Source organism: Tinamus guttatus, unplaced genomic scaffold (assembly GCF_059628265.1).
Source record: "Tinamus guttatus ecotype Peru unplaced genomic scaffold, ASM5962826v1 Tinamus_guttatus_pri_ptg000087l, whole genome shotgun sequence".
Lineage (NCBI taxonomy): Eukaryota > Metazoa > Chordata > Aves > Tinamiformes > Tinamidae > Tinamus > Tinamus guttatus.
Genome location: NW_028288621.1, coordinates 1,910,496 through 1,936,980, shown reverse-complemented (window position 1 = coordinate 1,936,980; position 26,485 = coordinate 1,910,496). Strand labels below are relative to the sequence as shown.

Genomic DNA, 26,485 nt, shown 5'->3' with positions numbered 1-26,485 from the left:
GTAGCCGTAAACCTGTTAATCCCAGCCCTTTAAGACTAGCCCTTGAATCCTGGCTCTTTAACCCAAGTCCTTCAGCTGTTTGGCGCTTTAGCCCAAGCCCTTTAGCCCAAGCCCTTTATCCCCACCCCTTTGGCCCTGAGCTCTAGCCCTTTGGCCCTATCCCTTTAGGGCAGCCTCTACTTCAATGAAGGCAACAAAACACCACCTCTATCTTTATTTGAAATGAGACACCACACAAACATCTTTATTTGAAATGAGACACCACACAAACATCTTTATTTGAAATGAGACACGCACTCCAGCACTTTCTGCATCTTTATTGCTCAAAAGAACGTACAACCGTGCCATTATCGCAACCTATTTCGCAAATCTAAACTTACCCTATAGACTTAGGAGGATCCTATAGGGATGCTATAGGGCTTAGGGCTCTGAGCCTAACGGGCTAAAGGGCTGACGCCAACAGGGCTAGGGCGAAGGACTTGGCCTGAAGGGCTAGGGCTGGAAGGCTGAGGCCTATAGGGCTTAGGATCTTCCTTTCCATTTGGGCCCCCATCTTCTGCACCTGCAAAACCAAAAAACAGGTCAGTTAGCATGCGTGTTCCTTTTTAATGTAAAGCCTAACAACCCCCCAGGGTGCATCAGCGGGACATCCCCCTCAACAGCCACCTCTGCAGCCTCACCACTACTACTCACAGCCCCCGGCACACACTCTGCCTTCCTGCTCTAATGGGCAAAGGCCACCGGATTCCCAGAGGGCACCTGGGAACGGGGTAACCGAGTGCCTCCAAAACCTCCCTGCTTAGAAAACCCCAGCTCCAGGACGGAGCTCCCTGCAGGCGCTGGAGACGATCGACACCTCGCAGAGCAGCCAGGACAGAGGGAAAAGCCCCGACTGAGGTTAAAAAAAATAGATCTATTCCTTACCTTATTTCTAATGCTTAAACAATTCTAAATGCTATCTACAACCTGGAAAAGAAAAAAAAAATCACTGCACACAAAGTTAGACCAAACAACCTGCAACACCCGTCCATCCCCACAGCATCACAGCCAGCAGCACTCTACCTTCCTGCTCTAAGGGGCAAACACCACCAGATTTGCAGAGAGCACCCGGGAATGGGCTGACCAAGCGCCTCCGAAAACCGCCCTGCCTAGGAAACCCAGCTCCAGGACCCAGCTCCGTGCAGACACATTCAATAGCAAAAGCAGCCAAAGCGCAACTGCCCACCAAAGCTCAGCATAACTCCTGCTATTAGATCCACCTGCTTCCAGCATTTGCTACATAAGAGTGTATTGGCATGGTGGGGAACACCCCAAAATGACAACCAAAGATCAATCAGTCAAACAAGCAAACAAAATCTTTAACCCCAACCTAAACCCTAACCCTAAACCCTAATTCTCCAATGGTTTTTGCTCCAAGGCAAAAAGGATAATGATGCTGCTCGGTTCTTCTTGTCTGGGAAGAGGGATCACTCCTCTGCCGACCTGTGGTCCCGCTCGTCACTCTCCAAAAATCCACAGCACGTTGACTCCTGAAGCACCGAGACTGACGCGCCTGCAAAAAGAACATCACAGTCACAAACCAGCGGCAAGTTAAAGCTCCTGTTTACACCCCATCTTCCTTACAAGGAAAACTTCTTCATCTGCAGCTGGCACAAGACCAAGGAGAAACCTAAAACGTTTCCCGCGTGCTCACGCTCACCCAACTGACACAGTCCTACAGAACGGCTGCCCTTACTTAAAACGCCAGCAGGATTTTAAAACCGTCACCGCCGTCCCACGGAGCAGCCTCACGGCACCTCAGCACCCAAAGCTGCTGCTCAGCTCTCGCCGGCAGCGCGAGGGGACCCACGGGGCGACACTTACCCGAGCATGCCCGATTCCCTGGTCTTGATGATGTAGAGGAACAGGAGCAACGCATGGAGCAGGTTGTTTCTGCCCTGAATGCGCGGGAAGAGAGAAGACTTTGGGAGCGACTGCAGGGACAAGCACTCACACCACTATCTTAGAGAGAATGTCTTATGCAAACGAACGGGCACATCCTGCCCTTAGCTTAGCCACAGCTGTACAGCTTTTCCTTCAAATCTTTTGGCAAGGTACGTATGCAGGGGGTGTGCACCATAATAGAAAAGGTTTAATAACCTGAGATGAGGAAAGACTATAATAGAAACCTCAAAAACATGGTACAACAGCCTGGGGGATTGCCTCAATATTTACCTCTCACTTAGACAAACATCAGAAAAAAATGATTTTTGAGGAGTTTTTTTGATGGCAACCATCCTCAAATACTCAGGAGTTCTTATGGCATTTTTCTGAAATTGGCGACCAAGTCACAACCCAGGGCTCAAGAGAGTATGAAAATGTGCAGGAAAAATCTGGTAGCTTGGCATTGAGACGAGATGGTTCCCTCCACAAACTCCTAGAAGGAAGCTTCCGGCTTGTTGGCATTCAGGAATAACAGCTCACATCAGAGCTTACAGAAATTAGGGTCTTAGAAGAAGTCATGAGAAAATGCACAGGAAGCTGCTTTCTGCACTGAGCCAGCCCACATCTAAATGTAGATGTGGCTAGTTACAATAAATAAATAAATAAATAGAACAAAAAAAAAACCCAAATCAGTTCTGCTGAACATTTCCTGTCAGCAGAACACACCTAACATGCTCCTACCTCCTGCACGTTGTAGACGTGGCCGTGGTAGATGACCTGGTAGTGTGGTGGGTTGATGCTGCTCTGGTAGATGCAGAAGAGCTTCTCATCCGTCAGGTCTGGGAATGAAGGTCAGAAAAGAAAAGAGGGATTTTAAGGGTGCCCATGGGATGCAAGGGGCAAACAGCAGCTAAAGCAGCAGCCCAAGAATGCCAGTACCTGGTTCATGGGGTGTCTGGATGAAGTGCTGGGCAGTGAAGGTTTTGCCATCGGGATATTGGATGTTCCATGGCAGCCTGGAGTCCAGATAGGTGCAGAAGATGTGCATAAGGATCTGTGCAAACAAACCCAAAATTCACTTGAATGCCGTCAGAAAGACCGAGGAACCAAAGGCTACAATGCAGCAGCAACTCTCTTGCCATAATCTCAGGCATGAGAACAAATACAGGACACAGTCAATCACATGACTGATTTCATGCTAGTTTAATTGGTTTAATGCCTTTTTTCTTTCTTTCTTTTTTTTTTTTTCAGTGCTGGTTTTCCTTCAAATACAGGCTAAGAGGGACAGTGTAACGATTGTTTTCCACTCCCTGGCTTATTCTGCAGTCTCTCTTTTAACTATTTCAGGTGAATTATCTCAGGCTGCTGCCCTCACAGTTACCTGTGGGACATCCCACAGGAGTCTAAAGAAGAGGCCGCCCCCAGACTAACACACACAAGTGCATTTTTGTGATCTGCACCACGTCCAGGCCCCTTTGCATTATTCAAAACTGCGATTCTGAGGATAAGCGAGGCAAAGAGGATTTGGACTTCTTGCAGCCACCCACAAATGCCTCATCCTGAAAGACGAGCAGCTTTAGGAAGTTTTACCAAGGCATCTTTGAAAACTTACAGCGGAGTCGGTGGGCAAGTCAGCTCCCCACTGCCGGCCTCTGAAATCACCTCCTCTGCCCCAGCGGAAGCTTCCCTGGGACAGCTCTGGAAACAACAACAACTATTCAGGTACTGGCGGTGGAAGGTGCAAGGAAGACCTATTTTGCACTAGCTTTGGGAACCCCACACCTCCGTGTGCATTGCCAGGGCACCACATTCACTGGGAGGAATAACTGAACTCATTAAATGCTTGCATATATTATATATACTCAAGGCAGTTGAGTTTACAAGGGAAGTTTTATTCCTAATTAACAAAGAGATTGAATAGGACACTTCTTGCCCGGCTCCGATTGAAATGAGAAATAAAACCTTCTAAAACCAGTCCCGGGCCCACACCACCACATTGCTACGAGCAGAGAAAGCTGTCAAAACACCCAGCGCTGCTCCTTGCAAAGCAGCTCTCTGCCCTGCTGGGACTGCAGCCCGAGCGTCTCCACTGACGGGGCATCTGGCACCACCAGTGCTTGACCCAGCTCAGCGAAACGCTCCCGAGTCTCCAAGGGGAGCACGTACCTTTGATCCATTGAACCAGGTACTCCTGGTTGGCCGTGACGCCCAGGTACCGCGTGATGGTGAGCAGGCTCTGCCGAATGGCTGTGGCTTCAGCCAGCGCTGCCTGTTTCATGCTGCTCGTGCTGACTTGTGCGCGGAAGAAGAGCCAGCGCGTCACCTGCACCCACGACTCGAACGGGATCAGCCGCCCTGCCAAGGGGTCAACAAACGCACTGTTACAAAGAGGAACTGCCTCCTCTGCTCTAACTACTTGCTAAGCTCAGAGCTCAAGCTCACACCTTAGGCAGTGCCCCACACGCTCCCTACCCGGCCCCATGGAGCACTCGCTGCCTCCCTCCCAGCACAGAGCAGAAACCCTGTGCAGGGCTGGGCAGGCACAAAACCCTCCCTTGAAGGCTGCCTGGCGTAAGGAAGGAGAAACAGAGAGAGGCTGGAAAGGGAAGAATCAAAAGGAATTTTTAACAGAGAGCAGCAGAGGAACAGGGAGGTGCACAAGAGGCCAGCAACGGGGCAGTTCTTCACAGGCATCACAAGGGATGCGGGTCTCAGTGGAGACTACAAACCGGAGCACAAAAAAGCAGCCCATGTTGAAATGCAGCCAATCGAACCCTGCTCTGGGGGAAGGAGATGTCCGTGTGAGCTGCCCATGGAAGGGGCCCCTTCAGACTTGGCCTGGGAAACTGCAGCTGCAATTTCAACTCAGGGAAATGGAAAAACAAATAAACAAAATACCCTCAAAACATAAAAACACCCAGAACAAACCCAAAATAACAAAGCCACCACCAACAAAAAACAAAATTATCCCCAACAAAAACACCATTTCTTCCTACCCCCGACCAAGACCATTTCTTCTAATGCTCAAAGCTCTCTCAAATCCACCTCAGATTGCCCTGCCCAACCCCATCAGCATGACAAAAATCTACTACCAAGATCTTAAAGATGCTACATAACAGACAGGAAGAGCTCAGAGACAGCTCTCCTCATAACACAGAATTGTGTTTGGACACTTGAACTTCCACATATCTTAGGAATAACCCTTCCAGGAAAACACAATGCAACCCCATGGCTCCTCCTATCATCCTACCTCCGCTTGGCATTGCGGGGTACCCCATTCTTCTCAGCTGAGCGCTCACAGACTCCATCTCTTGGACAAGGGGCTCTAGAATTGTCTGCAAAATCCACTAGCAAAGAGAAATGCAAGCAGTGAAAAGGTTAGAAGCAACAAGGTGCTCAGGAAGCTGCTAAAGGACACCATCTCAGATCTCAAGAATCTTTACTGTTCAACCCCCCCACTCCTTTTAAAACAAACAAACAAACAAACATGCAATTGTATTTCCTTTGCTACAATGACTCCTGCTCCCAAGACTAAAATGTTCTTTTTTTTGTTTGTTTTCATTTCTTTCTTTATTATGCTTCTCGAGACTGTCAGGAAAAGCCACTGTGCTGGCATTTTCCATGCTTTACTTGAGCCCAGGAGAAGGAGGTTGAAAGTCAGGAGGAAAAAAAGCAGTTTGGAAATCTGCATTTTAGAAAGAAAAAAAAGCAGTCTTATCACATGCAGTGTGCATTAAGATATATTTGTCTCCTGCACGTGGCCTCCTCCCATCGGCATCTCCCCCACAGCGCGTCCGACTGCTCCTGCTCCAGCGCTGCCAGGAAAGAGCTCTGGAAGAGCAGCGCCAGCAGGAGCTGGGGGAAGAACTTCCCTAGCTCGTGCAGGCAGGGGGGCTGCTGGAGGATCTCGTGCACGCGTTGCCTGCAGAGAAAGCCCAGAGACAGCCCTTGCTGTGAGATGTCCCTCCTGTGCTGCTGGAGCTCGGGGTGAGGCTCCTCGCAGCACCCTGCGCCTTGGAGGGGCTGCCTGGCCAGAGCAGAGCCACGGCAGCTCCTGGGGCTCGGGTGCCACAGAGCCACCGTGAGCCTTCCTGGGCAGTGGGAACATCCCCCTGGAGGGCCACACGTAGCGTGGAGGCCACCCTGGCTGCCCTGACTGGGCCCTGGTGACGTTTCTGCTGCCTGGAGCCCTCACGTGGCCCTGGCCCCTAGTCCTGTCCCCAGTGCAGGCTGAGCGCGTGCCGCACGCGGCAGGGCGATGCAGGGGTGCAGGGGGACACGCACCTGCTCCGGCCAGCTCCGTGTGTCCGGGTGTGCAGAGGGCCCAAAGCAGGCCCAGCAGCCCAGCAAGCTGGCGCTGGCCAGGCCCTGCCAGCCGCAGCCCCCGTCCCGCGCTGGGCCTGTGCGTCCCGGGGAGCCCCCACTTGGGGCTGCATGGAGAAGGGCAGCGGGAGCCCTGCCTCTCGACGCAGGGGCAAGGGCAGCCCGAGGGGAGAGCGGGGCTTCCTCCACAAACTCACGGCCAGGGAAGAGACAGGCGAGGCCGCTGCCTTGGGCAGCCGCCAGTCCTGCAGCGCAATGAGCAGCTCCCGCAGCACCGGCTCCGCGGCGCCAGGTCTGGACACCAGCACCTTCCACGTGGCGCTGGCGGCACTGCAGGCCCAGAGCGCTTTGTCAGTGGCTGCCGCGGCTGCAGCCCCGTGGCCTGCGAGGCCGCAGCCCTGTCCCTGCCCACTGCCCCTGGCCAGCACAGACCTGTCACATGAGGGGCAGCAGCTCAGCAGGCTGGCAACCACCTTGTCTGGGCATGTGCTGCTCAGCAGGAGAAGAGCTCTGTCCAGGCTGAGCCGTGCAGATGCATCTCGCACGGCCAGGATGGTTTCCCACATTGTCTGCACCAGCCTGGGCGCCTGAAGCCCACATGGCAGAGTGTGAGGCTGCTGCCACACTGCAGCCCTTTGCCCAGCTCCCACAGAGAAGGTCTGCCCTTGCCACCGCTCTGGGCTGGCCACAGAGGCAGTTGGGTGCCTGGTACACGGGCACTCAGGGGAAAAACAAGCCCCCAAAGGGCCTGAACCCCGGCCGTGCCACCCGCAGGCTACTCACATGCTCCAAAAGGCACGCGTCGTCCATGACGAGCTCATCCAGCATGTGAGCAGCCGCCTGCGTGTCATAGCTGCTGCAGGCTCTCATGCCCCGGATGGCTACAAGGATGGCCTCTGCCTTCTCGTCCGGCCACAGGTGCTTCCCAAACATCTAGGGAAGAGAATAAGGCAGCCCCGAGAGACGTCACAGCCAGGCTCCCGACTCCATGGCCTGGCTGAGCAGCACGTGGCCCTGAGAGCGACACGGGGCAGCGCTGGCACAGCGAGTCCCTCCGAGCCAGGAGCCGGGGCTCTGCTGGCTGGGGTGACGGCGCTGGGATGGGGCTGGTGCCTGGGGTTAAGGTCCCCAGCCGCTGCTCCTGCAGGGAAGCAGAGCTTGCGGGATGCAGGAAGGAAGCCCAGGGCTAGTACTGGCCTAAGTGCAAGCCCTCTCCTCAGCCCCACCTGGCAGCCGCACCTCTCCGCGTCCACGTTGCAGGCTGACCCCACAGCTGGAGGTCCCAGCCAGGGAGGCCCTCCTTACCCTGCTCATTTCCCTGGTGTCCCTGGACCGGGAAAGCCTCAAGGTGCCTGCGGTTTCCCAGTCCTCTCGGAGCTCCTGCTGCCAGGCACTCTCCTGCGACGGCTCCCTGCCTGCACGGGAGGGGAAACACAGGGCACTCGGCATGAAGGCTGCACAGCTGGACACGGCCCACGGAAGGCATCAGTGACACACCTCCCCTGGCAGGGGAAAAGGCCCCAGCAGGACAGAGAACGCAGCAGGACGCCCAGGGAGGCGCTGGACCTATTGCAAGGGGTGGGCAAGGGGAATTGCTTGCAACCACACAGAAATTCTTACTCTCTCCCTGCAGCAGGAACTCATAGAGGTGCCACAGGGCCTCCGCGGCCTCGTCACTGCGCCCCTCATCCTTGCAGGCACCACACAGGGTGAGATGTCCCACCAGCTGCCCCAGGACTGGCACGCTCTTCTCCAAGAAGCTGCCACAGCTGGCACCGCCTACTTGGAAGCATTCATGCACCTAGGGGAGGGAGGCAGTGCTGACACGAGGCCGGAGGGGCAGCGCTCAGGATCAAAGCCCTGGGCCCACGCTCCTAGCAGGCTTGGATCCGACTGAGCCAGAGCCTTGGTGGCTTCCCTTGGAGGCAGCCTGGAGCTACAGGACATGGCTGCATGCTGACAAGGGACAGGCAGTGGCTGCAGCTTGCCTGCACCATAGGCTCCTTACCGACACCAAAGAAGAGCTGGTCAGGAGATCCCCCAGTTTTGCAAGGCGTCCCACAGCCCTCTCATGCACAGCTGCTTGCCGGCACTCAGCGTAGGGCAGTAGGAGCTGCAAGGAGAAAAGCTGCTGCTCTGTCCTGTGTCCCACAAAATGCCTGGCCAGGTTTGTGCCTTGGAACACCTGCAGAGCCCAGAGAGAGAGATCTTGCATCCAGAGTCCTTTGTGACTGTGGGGCAAATCTCCCAGACAGGCCTGATGTGACAGCAGGAGCCCATGGGGGTTGTAATGAGTGCAGGAGTGGGTTGAGGAGGAGGGGATGTTGGCTGTAGCCAAGGGACACTGGACTCACACAGGAGAAATGTGGGGATCCCCATTGCCATGAGGGAGCTTGTCCCCTCTCCACACTGGGCTCTCTCCAGCCACTACTGGACAACTCCCCCCTGTCCCACCACAGGGCCTGGAGCTGGCAACTCTGCTCCTGGCAGATAGCAGACCTGCAGGATGGTCTTCATGTCCACAACGCTGGAGGAAGGGCTGCCAAGCATCAAGGCCTTCAGCATGCTGTCCATGGTGTCCAGCATCTGCAAGGGGGACAGAGGGTTGAGGCGCTTCTTCCCTATTGCCCCACAGCTGTCAGAGAGGGCTTGGAATTCCTCCTGTGCTAAGGGGACATGTAGAGTAGTGCTGAGGGCAGGAGAGCCCTCAGGCCAGGGGAGCTGCTGCTGCTGCTGCTGCTGCACAGGGCGCAGCCTGGTGACACTGCCCATGGCCCTGTCCAGGGCCAGGGGGAGAGGGCATGGGCGAGGAAGAGGCAAGCTGGGAGCCTGCCCTGAGCCTCACTTTAGCAGCCAGCACCCACCTGGGAGTAGAGAACAGCATCCAGATGCTCCCTTGGAGGCAGGGAGAAGACGCTGGAGAAGCAGGCTTCCAGCAGGCTCTCCAGCTCGTTCTCCAGAAGCAGCCCGGCTTTGCTGCAAGCACAGAGAGGGGCCTTTCAGTCCCTGGGGCTGAAGCAGCCAGCAACACACCTGTGGGGTGGCTGCAGCAGGCTGGAGACCTTCTTGCCGGGGCACATTCTGCTCGGCAGCAGAAAGGTCCGTGCCCAGTCACGCAGACGTGTCCGTGGCAGTGCGGACATTTCTCCACGCGCGCTGCACCAGCCTTGGCACCTGCAGCCAGGATGGGCCGCTGAGTGTGGGGCTGCCACCAGGCTGCAGCCATTTGCACAGCTCCGACCACCAACGGCAGCCCTTGCCACCCCTCTGGGCTGGCCTCAGAGGCTGCTGGGGGCCTGATATTCTGGACACCAGCTTGAATGTCAAAGTTTCTGAAAAGACAGGTCAAAAAAAAAAAAAAAGGGGGGGGGGCGGGTAGGAGTGGATTTTCAACTGTGGCAAAATAATCCAAGAAACTGAAGAGCTGACTCTTCCATGCATGAGTTAAGAATGGTATAGAATCATAGAATCGTAGAATGCTGAAGGTTGGAAGGGACCTCCAGGGATCATCTAGTCCAACCCCCCTGCACTCGCAGGGTCACCTAGAGCACATGGCACAGGACTTCATCCAGGCGGGTTTTACAGATCTCCAGAGAAGGAGACTCCACAACCTCTCTGGGCAGCCTGTTCCAGTGCTCTGTCACCCTCACTATCAACAATTTTTTCCTTAAGTTCCTGTGGAATTTTCGGTGTTTCAGTTTGTGGCCATTACCTCTAGTTCTGTCAGTGGCCACCAGGGAAAAGAGGCCAGCACCATCTTCCTCACTGGCTCCCTTGAGATACTTACAGACACTGATTAGATCCCCTCTCAGCCTTCTCCTCTCCAGGCTGAACAGGCCCAGCTCTCTCAGTCTCTCCTCATAGGGCAGATTTTCCAGGCCCCTGATCATCCTTGTAGCCCTGCGCTGGGCTCTCTCCAGCAGCTCCACATCCCTCTTGTACTGTGGATCCCAGAACTGGACACAAGGAATCTGCTCTCCTGAGACAGGCTCCACAGGCCCTGTGCTTTTAACCGTGCTCAGCAAGGTTCCTTGGTTTGTGCTACCTGAGCTAGAGATGCTCTGTCAGGAAAGAGCAGACGTGCCCTTAACACCTTCCTTCCTTCCTTCCTTCCGGAGGGCTTTAGCTGGGAGGCTGGTTCCTGCCATGCTCCAAAACTATGACTCATGCCAGGATTTTTGTATCTCATGAATATTTCCCAGCTTTCCTTTGTCTGATGCCTAGGAAAGCCATTTCTCATCTTGGGCCTGCATTTCAGCTTGGTCACAAGTTGGGGAGATGACTGTCTCCCAGCTCCCCAACTACGGAAGCTTGTGAGCATCCCCACAAGCAACATCCCTCTCCTCCATGTCCTTGCACAGTCCTGGGGCCAATCTTGCAGAAGAGAAACCCCATCCCCCTTGAATGCTGTCAGAGCTGCAGCTTTGCAAGCCACTGCAAAGGACAGCAGGACCTTTACTCATTTCTTTGGGTTGCTTATTTGGCCTCTAGCACCCTGTCTATGTCACAGGGGGCTGCACTTTACACCTGGGGCCTCTCCCCTTTCTCCTGTGTGTGTGCTCAGCTTCCTCTATGCACCAGGATCATGGGAAATAGTGGTTTGGGCGAGTTTCCTTGAAGCTGTGACAAGTTGTGGAGCTGAAGGCCTCATGGAGGGAATTCTGGCACATGGCTGTTTCCCCATGCTCCCTCCTGCTCCCAGCCTGAGGGCTTCAGAAGGTCTCCAGGAAGAGCAGAGCTTTTGGTGTTGGTGGCTTGGGCTTCCTTTGACATCCCCAAGTCCTGCATGGGTTCCTCTGAGCAGCCAAGGAAATCTCTCTTCTCTAGGGTCCTGCATCAGAGGTTTCTCCCTACTTTTGCACAGAAGCGCAGGCGACTCCAGGATCCCCATGAAGAGCATTTGCCCACATCAGGGCCCAGGACTCCCAGGAGCTGGTGGCTCTCCCAGTCCCATATGTCCTGCTTAAGCTGACAAATTCTAACATCACCTTTCATCTACCCTCCCTAAACCTTTCCAATTAGCTGTACAAGACTTGGAGAACATTACAGGAGGAAACACAGTTGGCCAGAGCTTTTTGCTTTTCAGTGAGCCCTATGGCATATTTTATGCTGAGTTCATGAACCTCTCTTGGTGAGGGGACAATGAACAAAACATTCAAGAATTCAAAGTCAGGCGTTGACTCCTCCAGGGCGGCCAGTTGCACCACAGCACTAGCCTTCAAGTGACATTTCTTCATCATAATGTTCAGTCTGAACTTTCCAAGCTGTTTTATTATTGTTTTTTTCTCCAGACATTTTCCAATCTGCTTCCCACTATCAAGGAAATCTCTTGGCCGTCCCACAGTGTTGGGAACAATATAACCTTGTCTATCAGGACAGACTGGAATGTGAGGAAGTGGGGACTGGCCTGAGGAGAAGAGCCTGGGTGTTAGGAGCAAGGCCATATGAGCCAGTGGTGCGTGTGCATGTGAATAAGGTGTAAGGGACTGTTTTGGAGTGTGTTTGTCTCAACATGGTGGCTGTACCATTTAGGACTTCTTGACCTTCCTATTGCTGTTAGCAATATGGAAATGTAGAATGCAAGAGAAGATGACAAACAGCTCGTCCTAGAGACCATCTCTAGGCACATGAAGGAAAAGAGGGGGCTCAGGAGTAGTCAGTGTGGATTCCCCAAAAGGGAGTCATGACTGGCTGGTTGGATGAGAGGAGAGCGGTGGATGTTGTCTGCTTTGACTTCAGCAAGGCTTTCGACATTGTCTCGCACAACCTCCATGTGGGCAAGCTCAGGAAGTGCGGGTTAGACGAGTGCACGGTGAGGTGGACGGAGAACTGGCTGGACGGCAGCACTCAGAGGGTTGTGATAAACGGTGCCTAGTCTAGTTGGAGGCCTGTGGCCAGTGGCGTCCCTGAGGGGTCAGTACTGGGCCCAGTGCTGTTCAATATATTCATCAGTGCTGTGCAATTTATTCATCAATGACTTGGAGGTGTGGACAGAGTGGCCCCTCAGCAAGTTTGCAGATGATACCAAACTGGATGGAGTGGTTAACACTCCAGGAAGCTGTGCTGCCCTTCAGAGGGACCTCGACATGTTGGAGAGTTGTTCAAAGAGGAAGCTCATGAGGTTCAACAAGGACAAGTGCAGCTCCTGCACCTAGGGAGGATTAACCCCAGGCAGCAGTGCAGGTTAGGGGCTGACCTGCTGGAAAGCAGCTCTGGGGATAGGGATTGGGAGTTTTGGTGGGCAACAAATTCACCATGAGCTAGCAGTGTGCCCTTGTGGCCAAGAATGCCAATGGGATTGAGGCCTGCATTAGAGCAACCAAAAGGATCAAGGGACTCGAGTGTCTATCTTACAAGGAAAGACTAAGCGAGCTTGGCCTGTTTAGCCTGTTTAGGAGAAGACTGAGACCTTCTCAACATGTACAGGCACCTGAAAGGAAGATGTAGAGAGGATGGGGCCAAACTGTTTTTGGTGACGACTGCCGAGGCCCACCCCGCGAGACGGAATGAACGACACTTCAATGTGAAGCAGGTTCAATTCGTTTACTATTCTCTACGGTGTAGCTTTATACAATTCTATCACCTGTAAGCGTACACACGCGCTAAGCAACAGCATTCTCATTGGTTAAGCTATAGTGTCCATGCATAACTAGCTTGCAGCTGGCTGACATTCCTTTCCGATGCTCTATTGCTGGTCCTCCCGGATGCTTATCTGGCTATGGCCGGCCTAGCTCATTAAAAAGTTGCTAACGAGCGTTATCTTCTCCGGGTGGCCTTGGTTCCCATCGCTTCAGTTCCCGGTTCTCACCGCCTCAGCTCCTCGGTTCTCATCACTTCAGCTCCTCGTATTCCTGTAAAAGTGCTAAGGCCCCAACATTTCCCCCTCTTTTTTCAAAAACAGAATTAGCGGTATTATGCATCAAGCGTTGCAAGTATTGGCAAAAGCAAGGTAACATAATAACAAGCACGAGTATAACCATCCCGATCACGCACAAGTGGTACAACATTTCTGTAATCCATGGTCCTAAGCCTAACGATCTGAGCCAATCTTCTAATCCCCAACTTTCTTCCTTCAACTTGTGCAGCCCTTCTTTCAAGAGCGCAATCTTTTTATGGATAGACTCTGAATGATCGGATAAGTTTAAACAACACATACCTTCAAAATCCTCACACCCATGCCCATGTGCTAAAAGCAGAAAATCTACTGCGGCTCTATTCTGCAGTACTGCATGATTTACACTAGCTACATCTTGCGATAGCTGATCTAAAATGTCTGATGTTAAATTTAGTTCATTCCTTGTCCAGCATGCTAGCTGTTTCAAGGAAGTCATTGCTCGTGCGGCAGTGCTCCCTGGGATAAGCAGGGACACGAAGATAGTTTTGACCCTTGACCAAAATCTTGGATCCCCAACTTTTGTACAATCTAACTCATGTATCGATCGTTTCTTCCTTTTGGATACAAAGGTCATCACTTGAGATATATTAGGGTGAAACAAACTCAGTCTCCCCAGATAACATGGACCTCCTTGTGGACTGGACGGTACTCCGTTCCATGCCCGGTCTCCGCATATTAAAAACACTCCTGGTGGTAGCCGTTTTGCAGAGAAGCTCGTTAATTTACATTGGGTATATGTGTGAAGATAAACATCATTAATTTTCAGCCCCGAGTTAACTATTGCCCATTGCGATGTACTTTCTTCAAGTGCACCTTTGCTATGCAGTTCAAAACTAACCCATCCACCGTTTCGGGTGGTATTTGTGGCATTCAGACTTCCCAACAAGTCTAATTCCTCCGGCGGGGAAGTCAGAGTGCCATTCAGACTTTTAATGATTTCACATTGCCAGCACCCGTCTAACTGTTCTGCCGTTCGCTTTGATCGGTAAGAGCACATAGTAGTATTTAATAGAGTATCATTAAGCACAGCAAAATTAGTTACGTATCCATTGAATTCTTGAGGTTGCCAAACAGGGACACCTATCAAACAAGTACGAAAAGGGTCTCCTGGACGTTCCAAGCTAAGACAGAAGGCACTTTGGCCTGTCTGATTAGCTATGGTGACCCAAATGTTCTCCCTCTGCTGAATTTCTGTCTGCCATTTCCCCTGCACTATTCCTGTCACTGTTATCAAGATGATTACCAAACAGCTGAACCTGGTCCATTCTGACATCCTGGTCCATTGATTGTTCCTGTCTGTTCCGCAACCACGGTCGTACCCACTTGGCTGGTACCCAGGTCGCTCCATCTCCTGCAAGTACACAAGCATAACCCCGTCCCCACGTAATTAACTCGACTGGACCTTCCCAGATCTGTTTCTGCGGCCAGAAAACTTCTACCTGCACCTTCTTTCCTGAAAGATCAGCTGGGTTTTTAGAAAAATGGGTGAAAATAGGTATACTATCATCATTTCGAGGGTTAAGCCAATTTAAAACATAACATGCTTTACTGATTAACTCGTAGGGACTCTTCTCCCCCTCTTTTTTCAAAGCAAACAATAATTGTTTTAAATTTTTATGGTGACGCTCGATAATGGCCTGACCACCAGAATTATAAGGGATACCCGTCTGATGGATTATTCCCCATTGCTGGAAAAAGGTTGCACAGGTGTTACTCTTATACGCAGGGGCATTATCCGTCTTTATAATGTCAGGCTTTCCTAAAACAGCAATTGCCTGAGTCCAATGTTTACAGGCTGACTTGGCATTTGCAGAAGTGGCTGGGGTGGCCCATAAAGCCTTTGAACAGGTATCCACAGTAACATGTAAATACTTGAGGTGCCCAAAAGGTGCAAACTCTGTTACATCTGACTGCCATATCTGTCTTGGTTGTAATCCCCTCGGGTTAGTACCCATTTCCTGTAAAGGGGTCAAGCGTGCACAATCAGGACAAGCAGCAATAATAGCACGAGCTGTTGCTCGGGAAATTTTAAATTCGCGTTGTAACGCTCGAGCAGACTGATGAAAAAATGAATGAGAAGTTGATGCCTGCTGTTCCACCGAACAAGGAATACCTGCTGCTGACACAGCACTATCTATGACTGCATTGCCTTCTGTTAAAGGACCAGGGAGTGCAGTGTGGCTACGGATATGTGATACCCAAAAAGCATACCTCCTCTGTTGTATGATGTTCCAAAGCTGAACAAACAAGGCTTGAAGACTATGGTTGTTTACGTGCCCTATAATTGCCCTATTAATTCGTTGAACAATGCCTACCACATACAAGGAATCGATGACTATATTCATGGGCCGATCGTGAAAGGTTAAAAATGCCCAAACTACAGCTTTTAGTTCTAGGACCTGTACGGACGCAGTCTCTTTCCGAATTTGTGTTTTCCAGAGATCTGACTCCCGGAAAGCATACCCATACTTTCCAGTTTTGCTACTAGCATCCGTGAATACAGTAATCGCGTTTGACAATGGTCTTGAGCTCCGGATTTCTCGCTCTTCCAGCTCCAAAGAGGTGTGGAAGAGAGGATGCTTAGGATAGTGATTGTCCACTTTAATTCCCTGAATGGCTAAGGCAAATTCTATGCTTTGCAAGCACCATTCTTCGACTAGCTCCAGAACCTTTAGAGGCAGAATAATACTGTCAGGCTCCCTACCGGCAATTGTTCGTAAACGCTGCCGGGCTTTCAAAACTCCCATTCCAATTGCCTCATGCCTCTGAGTTAAGGTGCGTCGTAGGTGACTTGGAAGAAAAACCCATTCGAGTATAAACAAGATTCCCTTCTCATTTATCTGGGCAATGATTACTGCTACCTCCCTTTTCCGATTATAAACCACCAAAGATATTGGTAACCCTTCCTGTAATCTATAGGCAGCTGTTCCGGCTATCTTCCCCTCAATTCGTTCTAAGGCTGTGGCAGCCTGTGGAGTTAAGCTCCGCTTTTCCGCAGGCTCTTTAGCTCCTCTGAGCAGTTGAAACAACGTCTCCATTTCCTCATTGGTAATACCACAAAAATTTCTGATCCATTGGATGTCTCCCACTAATTTTTGCACACAGTTAACAGTGTTAATATTTGTCTGCAATTTAAGCTTTTGGGGTCTAATTCTAGCCTCTGTGATAACCATACCCAAATAATTCCAAGGAGCTTGCCTTTGCACTTTCTCAGGGGCAACGACCAAACCAAATTCCTTTAAACAAGTAATTAATTCCTCTTCGTGCGTAGCTGGTAAAACTTCAGGGCTTGCTACTAGGATGTCATCCATATAATGATACGTAATTAAATCTGGGTGATTTTTCCTCCACGGTTTCAGGGCCAAATTCACAAACCATTGACAGATGGTTGGCGAATTTTTCATTCCCTGTGGAAGAACTACCCACTGATATCGCTCCGATGGGCCTTCCCTATTAATCGTAGGAACCGTAAAGGCAAATTTGTCACTGTCTTCCGGGTCGAGGGGTATGGTAAAGAAACAATCTTTCAGATCAATTACTAACAAATGCCATGCTTGTGGGAGCATAACAGGTGAAGGCAACCCTGGCTGTAATGCTCCCATGTTTGCCATGCATGCGTTAACAGCTCGGAGATCATGTAACAATCTCCACTTTCCTGATTTTTTCTTAATGGTGAAAATAGGGGTGTTCCAAGGACTTGTTGACGGCTTAATATGACCTTGGTCTAATTGTTCTTTAACTAGTTCCTTTAGGTAACGCAGCTTCTCCTCTGGCAGCGGCCATTGGTCCACCCACACAGGGTCCTTCGTGGTCCATGTTAACTTTAAGGTGGGGCGGAAGCTGCCCCCAATGGCCGCTAGGGAAAAGGTGTCTGCAAGATGATTCCCCACTGGGCCAGAACATCCCTTCCCAACAGCCACAGTGATGTACACATCACATAAGGTTTTATCATGGCTCTGTTTCCCTCTTTATCCATGATGGTTACAAAGCATCGACTAACCTGCGTAGGAGATTGCCCTCCGATACCTGTCGCAGGAGCATCAATTTCTTGCAGATCCCACTGAGGTGGCCATGCAAACTTGGGAACGATAGTGATATCTGAACCTGTATCAATCATCATGGCAACATCAGTAAGACGAACACCATCCGGTCCCACCATACTCACGAGTCTTGTCGGACGCTGAGTAGTTATTTTTTCACAAAAGGCAACCTGGGGGGGTCCAGAAGATCCAAAGCCTTTGTTTCCACGCTGGGCCTGTCCAGGATTAGGAACTAGAGCTCGAAAAGGTATCAATTGGGCTATCCTGCTCAGTGCTGGAATAGTAACAGGAGGATTGAAAATTTTAATCATTATGCCAATATTTCCAGAGTAATCAGCATCAATACACCCTGGTAGAACAAAAATACCCATTTTTGAAGCTGAGGAACGGCCAATCACCAAAGCGGATAGGCCCTTCCCCAGGGGACCAGTGCACGTAGATTCCAATATGTGCACATCAGAATCTCTAATTACTGTGGATTTTGCCACGGCCAAATCGACTCCTGCACTTCCGCAAGTTGCGGAGGAGAGCTCGCAGAGGCAGCCATCGTTCGGGGATATTTGTTCGCCGCGTCCCTCATAACACGGCAGCTCCCGTTTCCCTGCAACTGTGTACCGTTCTTATAACATCGTGACCGACATTCTGCTGCCTTATGCCCAAACTTTTGACATTTAGCACAGTTCCCATTAAATCCTTTCGGGCCCACACCTTCAACTCTAAATTTGTTAGGACACCTTCTTTTCACATGTCCTGGTAGGCCACATTGAAAACACACTCCATGAAATTCTTTATCCCCCTTTCCAGATATTCTCCCCTCCTTGAGTGCTGTAGCCAAAGCCACGGCATGTATTTTAGCCTTCTGCTCTTCTTCGACCAGTGGTGCTCGGGAACATATTTCTATCATTTGAATAATCGAGGCCCCTGGTGGCAGAGTAGCCAACAGTTGTTTACAGGATTGATTTGCGTTTTGTATTGCCAATTCCTTAGCCAATATTGCTTTCATCTCTGGAGGCACATTAGGTGCCATATCCAGGGCATCCTTCAGCCGGTCGACAAAACCGAAAAAAGGCTCGTCTGGCTTTTGCATTATTTTAGTATATGGCAATTGAGGTGTTCCTATCTGTGGCAGGGCAAGAAAGGTTGCTAAAGCTGCATTTTTTGATTGTTGTAATACTCTAGGGTGAAGCGCTGCTTGGGCCTCAACTGCCCGATAACGCCCATTTCCCATCAGTTGGTCGAGAGTGGCGACCCTTAACGGATCATCCATACTACAATTTAGATTTTCCAATTGCTTTTCTTCTAACCTTTCTTGCCACTTTGCTAGCCAGAGCATATAGGTAGTAGAGGAAAGCAGAAGTTCCATTATAGCCCTGCTATCTGCAGGAACCATACTCGAATATTTAAACAAAGCAGAGACTTGGTTTCGAACAAGCTTATTATCATGTCCATATTGCATCACTGTTTTTTGTAAATCTCGCACCAATTTCCAATCTAAAGGCTCCCACTTGGGGCCCTGGGCTCCCACTACTACGGGGGCTGCTATTGGAGTTAATATAAAGTCCCCCTGTAACCGAGCATTCTCTATCAACCCCTTATACCGCGCTCCCGCGTTAAAAGTTGGATCAATAGGTGGCGCCACATCCTTACTTTTTCCCGCACTATCACTTCCACTTACAGTGGCTCGGAACCACGACAACAACCCTTCTTCATCTGGATCGCTCCCTCCAGCTGCTTCCCCTTTCTTTTGAGCCTTCCATAACTCCTCAATCTCTCCACCCAAAATGTAACCCTCCATACCAAATTTTGCCTGTAGATAATTTTTTGCTTCGTCAATTGTCATACTCCCTTCTTTAACCTTCTGCAGTACCCACTCCTTTTGTCGTTTCATAACCTCTTCATTCACCTTAGAGCTAGAAGTACCTTTTCGCGCCTCCCATTGCCCCAGTTGTTTATCCACATTCTCCAACCCCTCTACGATAGCCTTATGGGCAGCCTTATATGCTGCCTTCACATCCCTTGCCCTGGACCCACAATCTAAGCGCCGCATCTGTTCCAATAACTCCGTCATTCTCTCTGTTTGCTCCCGAAGTTCTCGTCGCATTCCTTGGATGGTACTGTCATCGTCATCCGACCCATTCGGGATCGGTACTTTAATCGGATCCACGTCCATTTCGGGCGCTGTGGGGAGTGGTCGTTCCGGGGGTGGTCGTTCCTCCCCCTCCCACGGTGGAAGATACTCATCCACTCCCCCCCATACTTCACGTTCAGCTAGAGTTACTGGACACGCCTGTCGAGATGAAATCCCTTTTTCCTTATTGTCCATTTCCTCGTATGGATTCGGTTCAATAATTTCAGTCCACTCGGAGTCTCCTGAGCCACTCTCCTCCCCCTTTTCTCCGCCGAGTGCCTCTCGCAAAGCAGCAGCGACTTGAGCCTCCCCGTGCAATTGTTCAAGCATTAGCCGCACGGGACGATATATTTTCGCAAGTCGCCGAGCTTCCTTTGAACCTACTTGCACACCATCCCACAGTTCTTTTCCCACTCGCTCCCAGGACTCGAGCTTATATACCTGAGAAGTTTCTTCTATGAGTTTTTTCTGCTTACAAAACAGCAGCAAGTCAATTAAATCGTCTTTTGAGATCTCAGTTTCAGTCTTTTGAGCGAGCTTTAACAAACTTTCTATAATAGCACGCTCCGTTGCTGATGCAGCAATTTCCATCCTAGTTGCTGATGCAGCAATCCCCATCCTGCCCCTGACTCACCAGGTCAGTCCTGACTCACTAGGTCAGCCGTGGCCACGATCCGCCTCTCCCGGGCGCCCAGCTACTTCTCCGCTGGCTGCAGGATCCCTCGCGTTCTCGGCTCCACTCTACCCACGGTCGTATCACGTCGGGGTCACCAGATGCCGAGGCCCACCCCGCGAGACGGAATGAACGACACTTCAATGTGAAGCAGGTTCAATTCGTTTACTATTCTCTACGGTGTAGCTTTATACAATTCTATCACCTGTAAGCGTACACACGCGCTAAGCAACAGCATTCTCATTGGTTAAGCTATAGTGTCCATGCATAACTAGCTTGCAGCTGGCTGACATTCCTTTCCGATGCTCTATTGCTGGTCCTCCCGGATGCTTATCTGGCTATGGCCGGCCTAGCTCATTAAAAAGTTGCTAACGAGCGTTATCTTCTCCGGGTGGCCTTGGTTCCCATCGCTTCAGTTCCCGGTTCTCACCGCCTCAGCTCCTCGGTTCTCATCACTTCAGCTCCTCGTATTCCTGTAAAAGTGCTAAGGCCCCAACAGACGACCAGTGCCAGAACAAGGGGTAATGGGTACAAACTGAAACACAGGAAGTTTCATCTCTATGTGAGGAAGAACTTCTACTACCGTGAGGGTGACAAAGCTCTGGAACACGCTGCCCAGGCAGGTTGTGGATTCTCCTTCTCTGGAGATATTCAAAAACTGTGTGGATGCAACCCTGCGCCACGTGCTCTGTGGTGTCCCTGCTAGAGCAAGGGGTGTTGGACTAGGTGATCTGTAGTGGTCCTTTCTGACCTCAACCATTCCATGATTCTGGGATTCTGGGAAGGAGCCTTGCTCCTTGTGCTCTTGGCCCTGTGGCCAGTGCGGAGCTGAGCGTATGCGATGCCCTGTGCTCCCTTCTCAAGGGGACGCCTGGAGTGCCCGCTCTTAGGATGCTGACTAGGCCAGCGTTTGTGCTTGGGAATGCAGGAAGCAGCTGCTTCAGGCACAGGCAGACATCAGTGAGCACGTGAGCCTCCCTCCAGCTCCATACGGGAGACGCCAGCATTGCGCTGGAGTAAGGAGGGAGTTGGGCAGCTCTGCAACACGGGCTGGTGAAGCAATGCCTTGCACAGGTGATCTCTGTTAGCCAGACCTGTAGCGTGGTGTCAGCTTATGGGTAACTGCTGACACGTGGCCGATGTCACTGTGAGCCGCTTGTGACCCTGCGTTGGTGGCAGAGGGCTGGCCGTGCCTCACAAGGGCCCGGGCTCAGTGCGCGAGTCTGCACAGCGCTGTCTGGTTGTCCTTCCTGCTGGGCACGGTCGTCTTCTTCTGAGGTACCGCAGGTACCACAGGGCACTGACGATGGCTTGTGCTTGGAAGCAACGCTCAAAGCGCTGCTCGCTGCTGGGGGAAGTAGTTGCTTTCGTCCCCGACTTGGTGTTGGCTGAGGACTTGAAGCATGAGATCCGCCTTGCTCAGGGCTTCCATGGAGTCCTGCTCTTTGCGGATGTCTCAGGTGGGTGCAAGTGTTACGATGGGTAGGCATTGAGGAGAAGTCAGCGGCCCGTGCCACTGGGATTTAGTGGGCCTTTTGGAGCATCGTAGCGAATGGCTCAAAGGTGATCTCTTTGCTGCTGAGGTCTTCCCTTTGGGAGAAGTACCACTTGGATATTGCATGGCCATAGGCATGAGGTGAGGTGGCTGTGGGACATGCTAGAGAGCCCCAGCCAAGGGCTGGCGCTTGCTTATAATGTCTAGGGGTGAGAAGGGGCAAGCCATGCGCTCATGAGTGCGGGTGGAATGAGGCGGCTGTGCCCGCTGCCAGGGGCCCCTGCCTGTTCTCCTGGCTTGTGTCTCTCTCTTGAGTGGGTGCAAGTGATGTGGGAAGTGCCGTGTCCTTGGTCCATGGAGACACTTGCTGATTTCTCTGTGCCGCTGTGTCCTTGTTTCAGGCTTCACTGCTCTGACAGAGAAGTTCAGTCAGAGCACCAGCCTCGACCGGGGTGCGGAGGAGGTGACGCAGACCCTCAACCTCTATATGGGTGACATCTTGGAAGGTAAGTGCTGCTCTGCAGGCGTGTGTGGGATTGGGCCATGAGGAGATGATGGTGCTGGGCAGCTGCTGCTGCCTCCTTGAGCGGGCTGGGCCTTTCTGTGGCCCTGAGGGCCAGTGAGGACAGCTGGGCAATGCTTCTCCTGCTTTCTTTTGTGTGCAGAGATGTTGGCTTTTGGAGGGGACATCCTGAAGTTTGCTGGTAAAAGAGACTCAGCGCGGTGTGCTGCAGCTGCAGAGGAGCGCTGGGGGAAAGGAGGCCGGAGGCGCGGGGTGGCAGGGCCCGCAGGGGTGGCTCTCTTGGCTCCGTGGTGCTCGGGGGAGCTCTACATGGGGACCCAGGCTGGAGCTGCAGTGGGACGGCAATGACGGCAGCGGCTGTCAGGGCACCCTGGGAGCCTGGGCGTCGGGGCAGCCCGTGGGAGAGGAGGGGTGGGGGTTGTGTCTGGGCTGCATGGCACCGGCTAGGAGGGAGGCCCATGTTCATCCAGCCGCCCGGGGCACCCTCTTCCTCTGCCCATGTGGCTGCTGCTGCAGCTGGCCAGGACGCGGGGAGGGTGTCCCCGTGCACAGGGTGCTGCAGTTTGGGAGCAGGTCTTCACCCAAACACTGTTTCCTCCGCGTGCCTGCTGGCTTCTGCTGTCGCGGCAGCTGTGGGAGGACTGTGTCTGATGGGAGCCTTCCCTGTGCCCTTGCTTTCCCTAGGGGATGCTGTGCTAGTGCTGTGGCGAGTAAATGAAGCCCAGCTGAGCAACACCATCAGCTTGGTGCTGCACTGTAGCCAGCGGATCCAGCAGATGTACAGGGTGCGGAAGACGGATGTGGGCCTGAAGCTGCGCCTCAAGATAGGTATGGGGAGTGCTGGGCTGGCTGCAGTAGGCGCAGAGGCGTGCGTGGGGCTGTGCAGAGCCGCAGGGCACTTTGCAGCGTCGGGGAGAGGTGCTGATCCCTCCCTGCTCGGGCGGCTGCAGGTCTTTGCTGTGGGAGGCCCCTGTGTGTTCTCAGGCAGCCATTTAGGAGCTGCCTGCATGCAAACCATGCAGAGAGTGAGCACAAGTGCCAGTGTGCTGAGCCCATGGTGGAGTTTCCAATGGAGCCTGGGAAGAGTCCAACTGTGGGGGGCTGGGGAGGTGCAAAGGCAGTGTGCCTCAGCTCTGCCTGTCTCTCCCCAACAGGGATCTCCGCAGGGCACATGTCCTATGTGACTGTAGGAGATGAAAAGGAGAGGCGCTTCCTGATCCTTGGCCAGGCTGTGGATGACGTTTGGCAGGCCCAACATGCTGCCAATGCGAGCGACGTTATCCTGTCAGCCCACTGCTGGGAGCTCTGTGACCAGAGCAGGATCAGGACAAGGAGACTTGATGGTTGTACAGTGAAGGTGGGTGGGATGGCCTCTAGAGCCATTTGGAGGCCCTAGACATGGGCCTGAGTTTGGAAGGTGTGAGAAGGCTGAGGAGGTGAAGGTGGATGGAGTTGCAGGTGTTGATGTAGATGGGGAGCTGTAGCTATTGCCCTTCTGTCTCAGGGATAACACGGGACTCTGCTTACTGGGTCTGAGGAGGGGGTCGGGGCACCTGGAAGGCTTTGGCCTTCGTCCACTGTGGGTCATGGAGATGTTCTTGACCCCTTCTTGTTCTCTGTGCCTTTAGGTTACAGGCATGGACCAGATGTCTGAGAGTGAATATGAAGACATCTTGCATCACGTGAAGCGAGGCCGGCTGAACTCCTCTGTGCCTCAACAAACAGGTAAGGGTCAACTCCGTGCTCTTCTGGGGCCACCCAGAAAGATAGGGATGGGCTTCTTCAGGGGCCAGCGAGGAATGCCCTGTGCCCTCTCTCGCTTGCGCTTAATGCTCATGCCTGTGAGCTTCATCCAGGGGCTGGCTGCTCCCTCCTCCTAGAAGGGGGCTGCTCTGGCTGAGCACCTGCAAGAGGAACAGAGATGCCAGTGGAGAAGAATTGTTTTCCCTGCGTTCCCGTGCCAGCCCCTGCTTCCCAGCACCCTCCTAGGCAGGCTCATGGCACCATGGCACCAGTGACCATGTGGCTCTTCCTCCCTTAGGCATCCTGAGGCCTGCTGTAACCCTGCCCCCTTATAACATTCTGGGGAAGCAGCTGCACAAGTACATCCCAGCAACTGTTGTGCGGAAGGTAAGCCTGAGCTGCTGGGAGATGCATTTTGGGAGGGGAGGAGGGCTTGTGCACTGCACAGAGGGAGTTCTCGAGAAAGCAGGCAAAGAAAAGGCTGGCTTAGGGAGACCCTGGTGCTACTGGGCACTGAGTGGCCCGTGCCAGAAGCCTGCCCGCCCAATGCTCCTGCTGAGAGAGGTAGGTGGTGGGAGGTGGATTTCCCTCTGCGTTTTCCAGTGCTACGGCTCTGGACATGCCTGTAGGGTAACAGGGAGCTTCCCCTGGAGTCCTAAGAGCATCACTGAGGGTGGCCTGTTGTTTCCATACCTGTAGCAAGGTGGTGTGTTCCTGGCAGTCATTTCTCTACTTAGTGATTCATTGCAGGATTGTGTTGCTTGTGCTGATGCTGGCTTTGCCCAGAGGGGAGGATTTATTCCTTGCTCTGATAGCACCTGCTCCTGCCCAGCTGTGTGCTCTCCTCTAGGCACTGCTGCAGGCAGCAGGGGCTCAGGCAGAGGTGGCTGCTGAAACTCTCCTGCTCTTGTCCTCCAGATCAATGACGGACAGACGCTGGACTGCTTATCTGAGCTGCGTCCAGTCAGCTGCCTCTTTGCCAAGCTGCACTTTGCAAGGGACGTCAGCTTACAGCACATGTGCAAGGGGATCCAGGACAGCAGCGTCATTATATCGCGTATCATCTGTCCTTACAAGGGCCAGATCAACAAAATCTGCCTGTTTGACAAAGTGAGTGTGGGGCAGCTGTGCACCCCACAAAAGTGTGGGCAGCAAAGCAAAGGGAAGTGGCTCTGTGTCTTGAGCAGTGGGCAAAAGCAAAGCAGCTCTGCCTTGGTGCTGGGATCAGCAGCCTCGCACTTGACGCTGCCCTGAAGCTCTACTGGGCTCCACGGAGCCTGGAATCGCTTGGAAAGAGCCGATTGCTGTCGCCCTTGTCTCAAGGTGCGCTGCCTCCATCCTTGGCAGGGCTGCACGCTGCTGTGTGTGTTTGGACTCCCTGGAGACAAGGTGCCCAGCGAGAGCATCCACGCCTTGGAAAGTGCTCTCCGAATCTCCAAGGCGTGCGTCTCGAGGTTCACGAAGATTGAGTGAGTGGGCAGGCGTGAAGGGAGGTGGGCAGGTGTGAAGGGAGGCGGGCAGGCAGGGCTGTGCCCGGACCCTGCTGAATCCCTGTCCCTCTCTGTGTGTGCCAGGGCGGTGTCCGTTGGGGTCACGACCGGGACGGTGTTCTGTGGAGTCGTCGGCCACCGCGTGAGGCACGAGTACACAGGTAGGACTGGGTCACCCGAGGAGCGCCTGGGGGCTCTGTGCAGGCAGAGCCGCGCGCCAAAGGAAGCGGCGGAGCGGCAGGGAGCAGCCCGTGGCCCGTGTCTGCTGGGCCGGGCCTAGGGCTGGGCCTGTGGTCTAGCGGGGATGGCAGAGCAGAGCGGGGGCACTGTGGTGGGGGGAATGGGGCCTTGCTGCCCTTTGGGCTGTGCTCCCAGGGGTCGGGGGCTTGCCTGTGCTGCAGGCCAGGCAGCCGTTGGCCCTGGAGGCTGCAGTGGGTTGGTCTCCTAAGCATGTCGATGTGCGCTCTCTCTCTGTGGCAGTCATCGGCCAGAAGGTAAACTTGGCAGCCCGGCTGATGGAGTGCTATCCTGGGGTAGTGTCGTGCGACACAGCGACCTACGCTGCCTCTCAGCTGCCCCATAGCTGCTTCAAGGAGCTGCCCGAGGTGAAGATGAAGGGGGTTGTTGATCCTGGCACCATCCATCAATACCTGGGCATCTCGGAAGAGCTGTGAGTGTCCTTGTTGAGCAGGCTGCTTGGGAGCATGTGGAGCCGCGGGTCAACTCTTGGTCAGCACAGAACAGCTGTGCAGAAAGAGAGCAAGCTGGGCCCTGCCTGGGCCTCCGTCCCTGGGGTTGAGAACATGGAAAGCCGGGGCATGGCTCTGCTTTTGGCCTGCCTAGCCATGGGACTCCTGCTCTTAGGAGACTAGGAGTGATGCCGTAGGGAGAGAGAAGGCTGCTGGGTGTCTGTAGGCACAGGGGGCCTTGCAGCCCCTCTCCAGGTAGCAGGGGCTTTCTGCTTGTTGTGCTTGCTGCATTTGAATGTTATCCTGGCTTGAACAGATAGTTTTTTTTCTTGCTCATCTTCACCTTCTCAGCATCTGCTGTAAGGCCCTGCTTCTCCAAGTTGTTCCTTGTGAGCAAAGTCCAGGGAAGCAGTTGGCAGGAACAATGGATGGAGCGTGGGCAGCACACGAGGTCACTGCAAAGAAGAGTGGGCACCCAAGAGCACACCCACAGCTCCATGCGTGACACTACACCCTCCAGCTTCTGCCTACTGAATTGACTTTATTTTTTCTCTTTCTCCTGC

General features: G+C 52.9%; 1 protein-coding gene and 1 pseudogene across 1 annotated transcript in view; one reads left to right on the top strand and one right to left on the bottom strand.

The window, feature by feature from the left end:
- Window positions 1-1,497: 1,497 nt before the first annotated feature.
- LOC148595570 (transmembrane protein 209-like) overlaps window positions 1,498-26,485 on the bottom strand; it is a 57,304-nt gene continuing 32,316 nt past the window's right edge. Inside the window, exons 10-15 of the mRNA XM_088520399.1 lie at window positions 4,090-4,278; window positions 3,536-3,621; window positions 2,863-2,977; window positions 2,665-2,762; window positions 1,864-1,937; window positions 1,498-1,552 (exon numbers count right to left, since the gene is read on the bottom strand). Coding sequence (XP_088376525.1) covers window positions 1,498-1,552; window positions 1,864-1,937; window positions 2,665-2,762; window positions 2,863-2,977; window positions 3,536-3,621; window positions 4,090-4,278 — 617 coding nt within the window. The remainder of the gene's footprint in view (window positions 1,553-1,863; window positions 1,938-2,664; window positions 2,763-2,862; window positions 2,978-3,535; window positions 3,622-4,089; window positions 4,279-26,485) is intronic.
- Window positions 6,502-25,907, top strand: LOC148595573 (adenylate cyclase type 10-like; annotated as a pseudogene).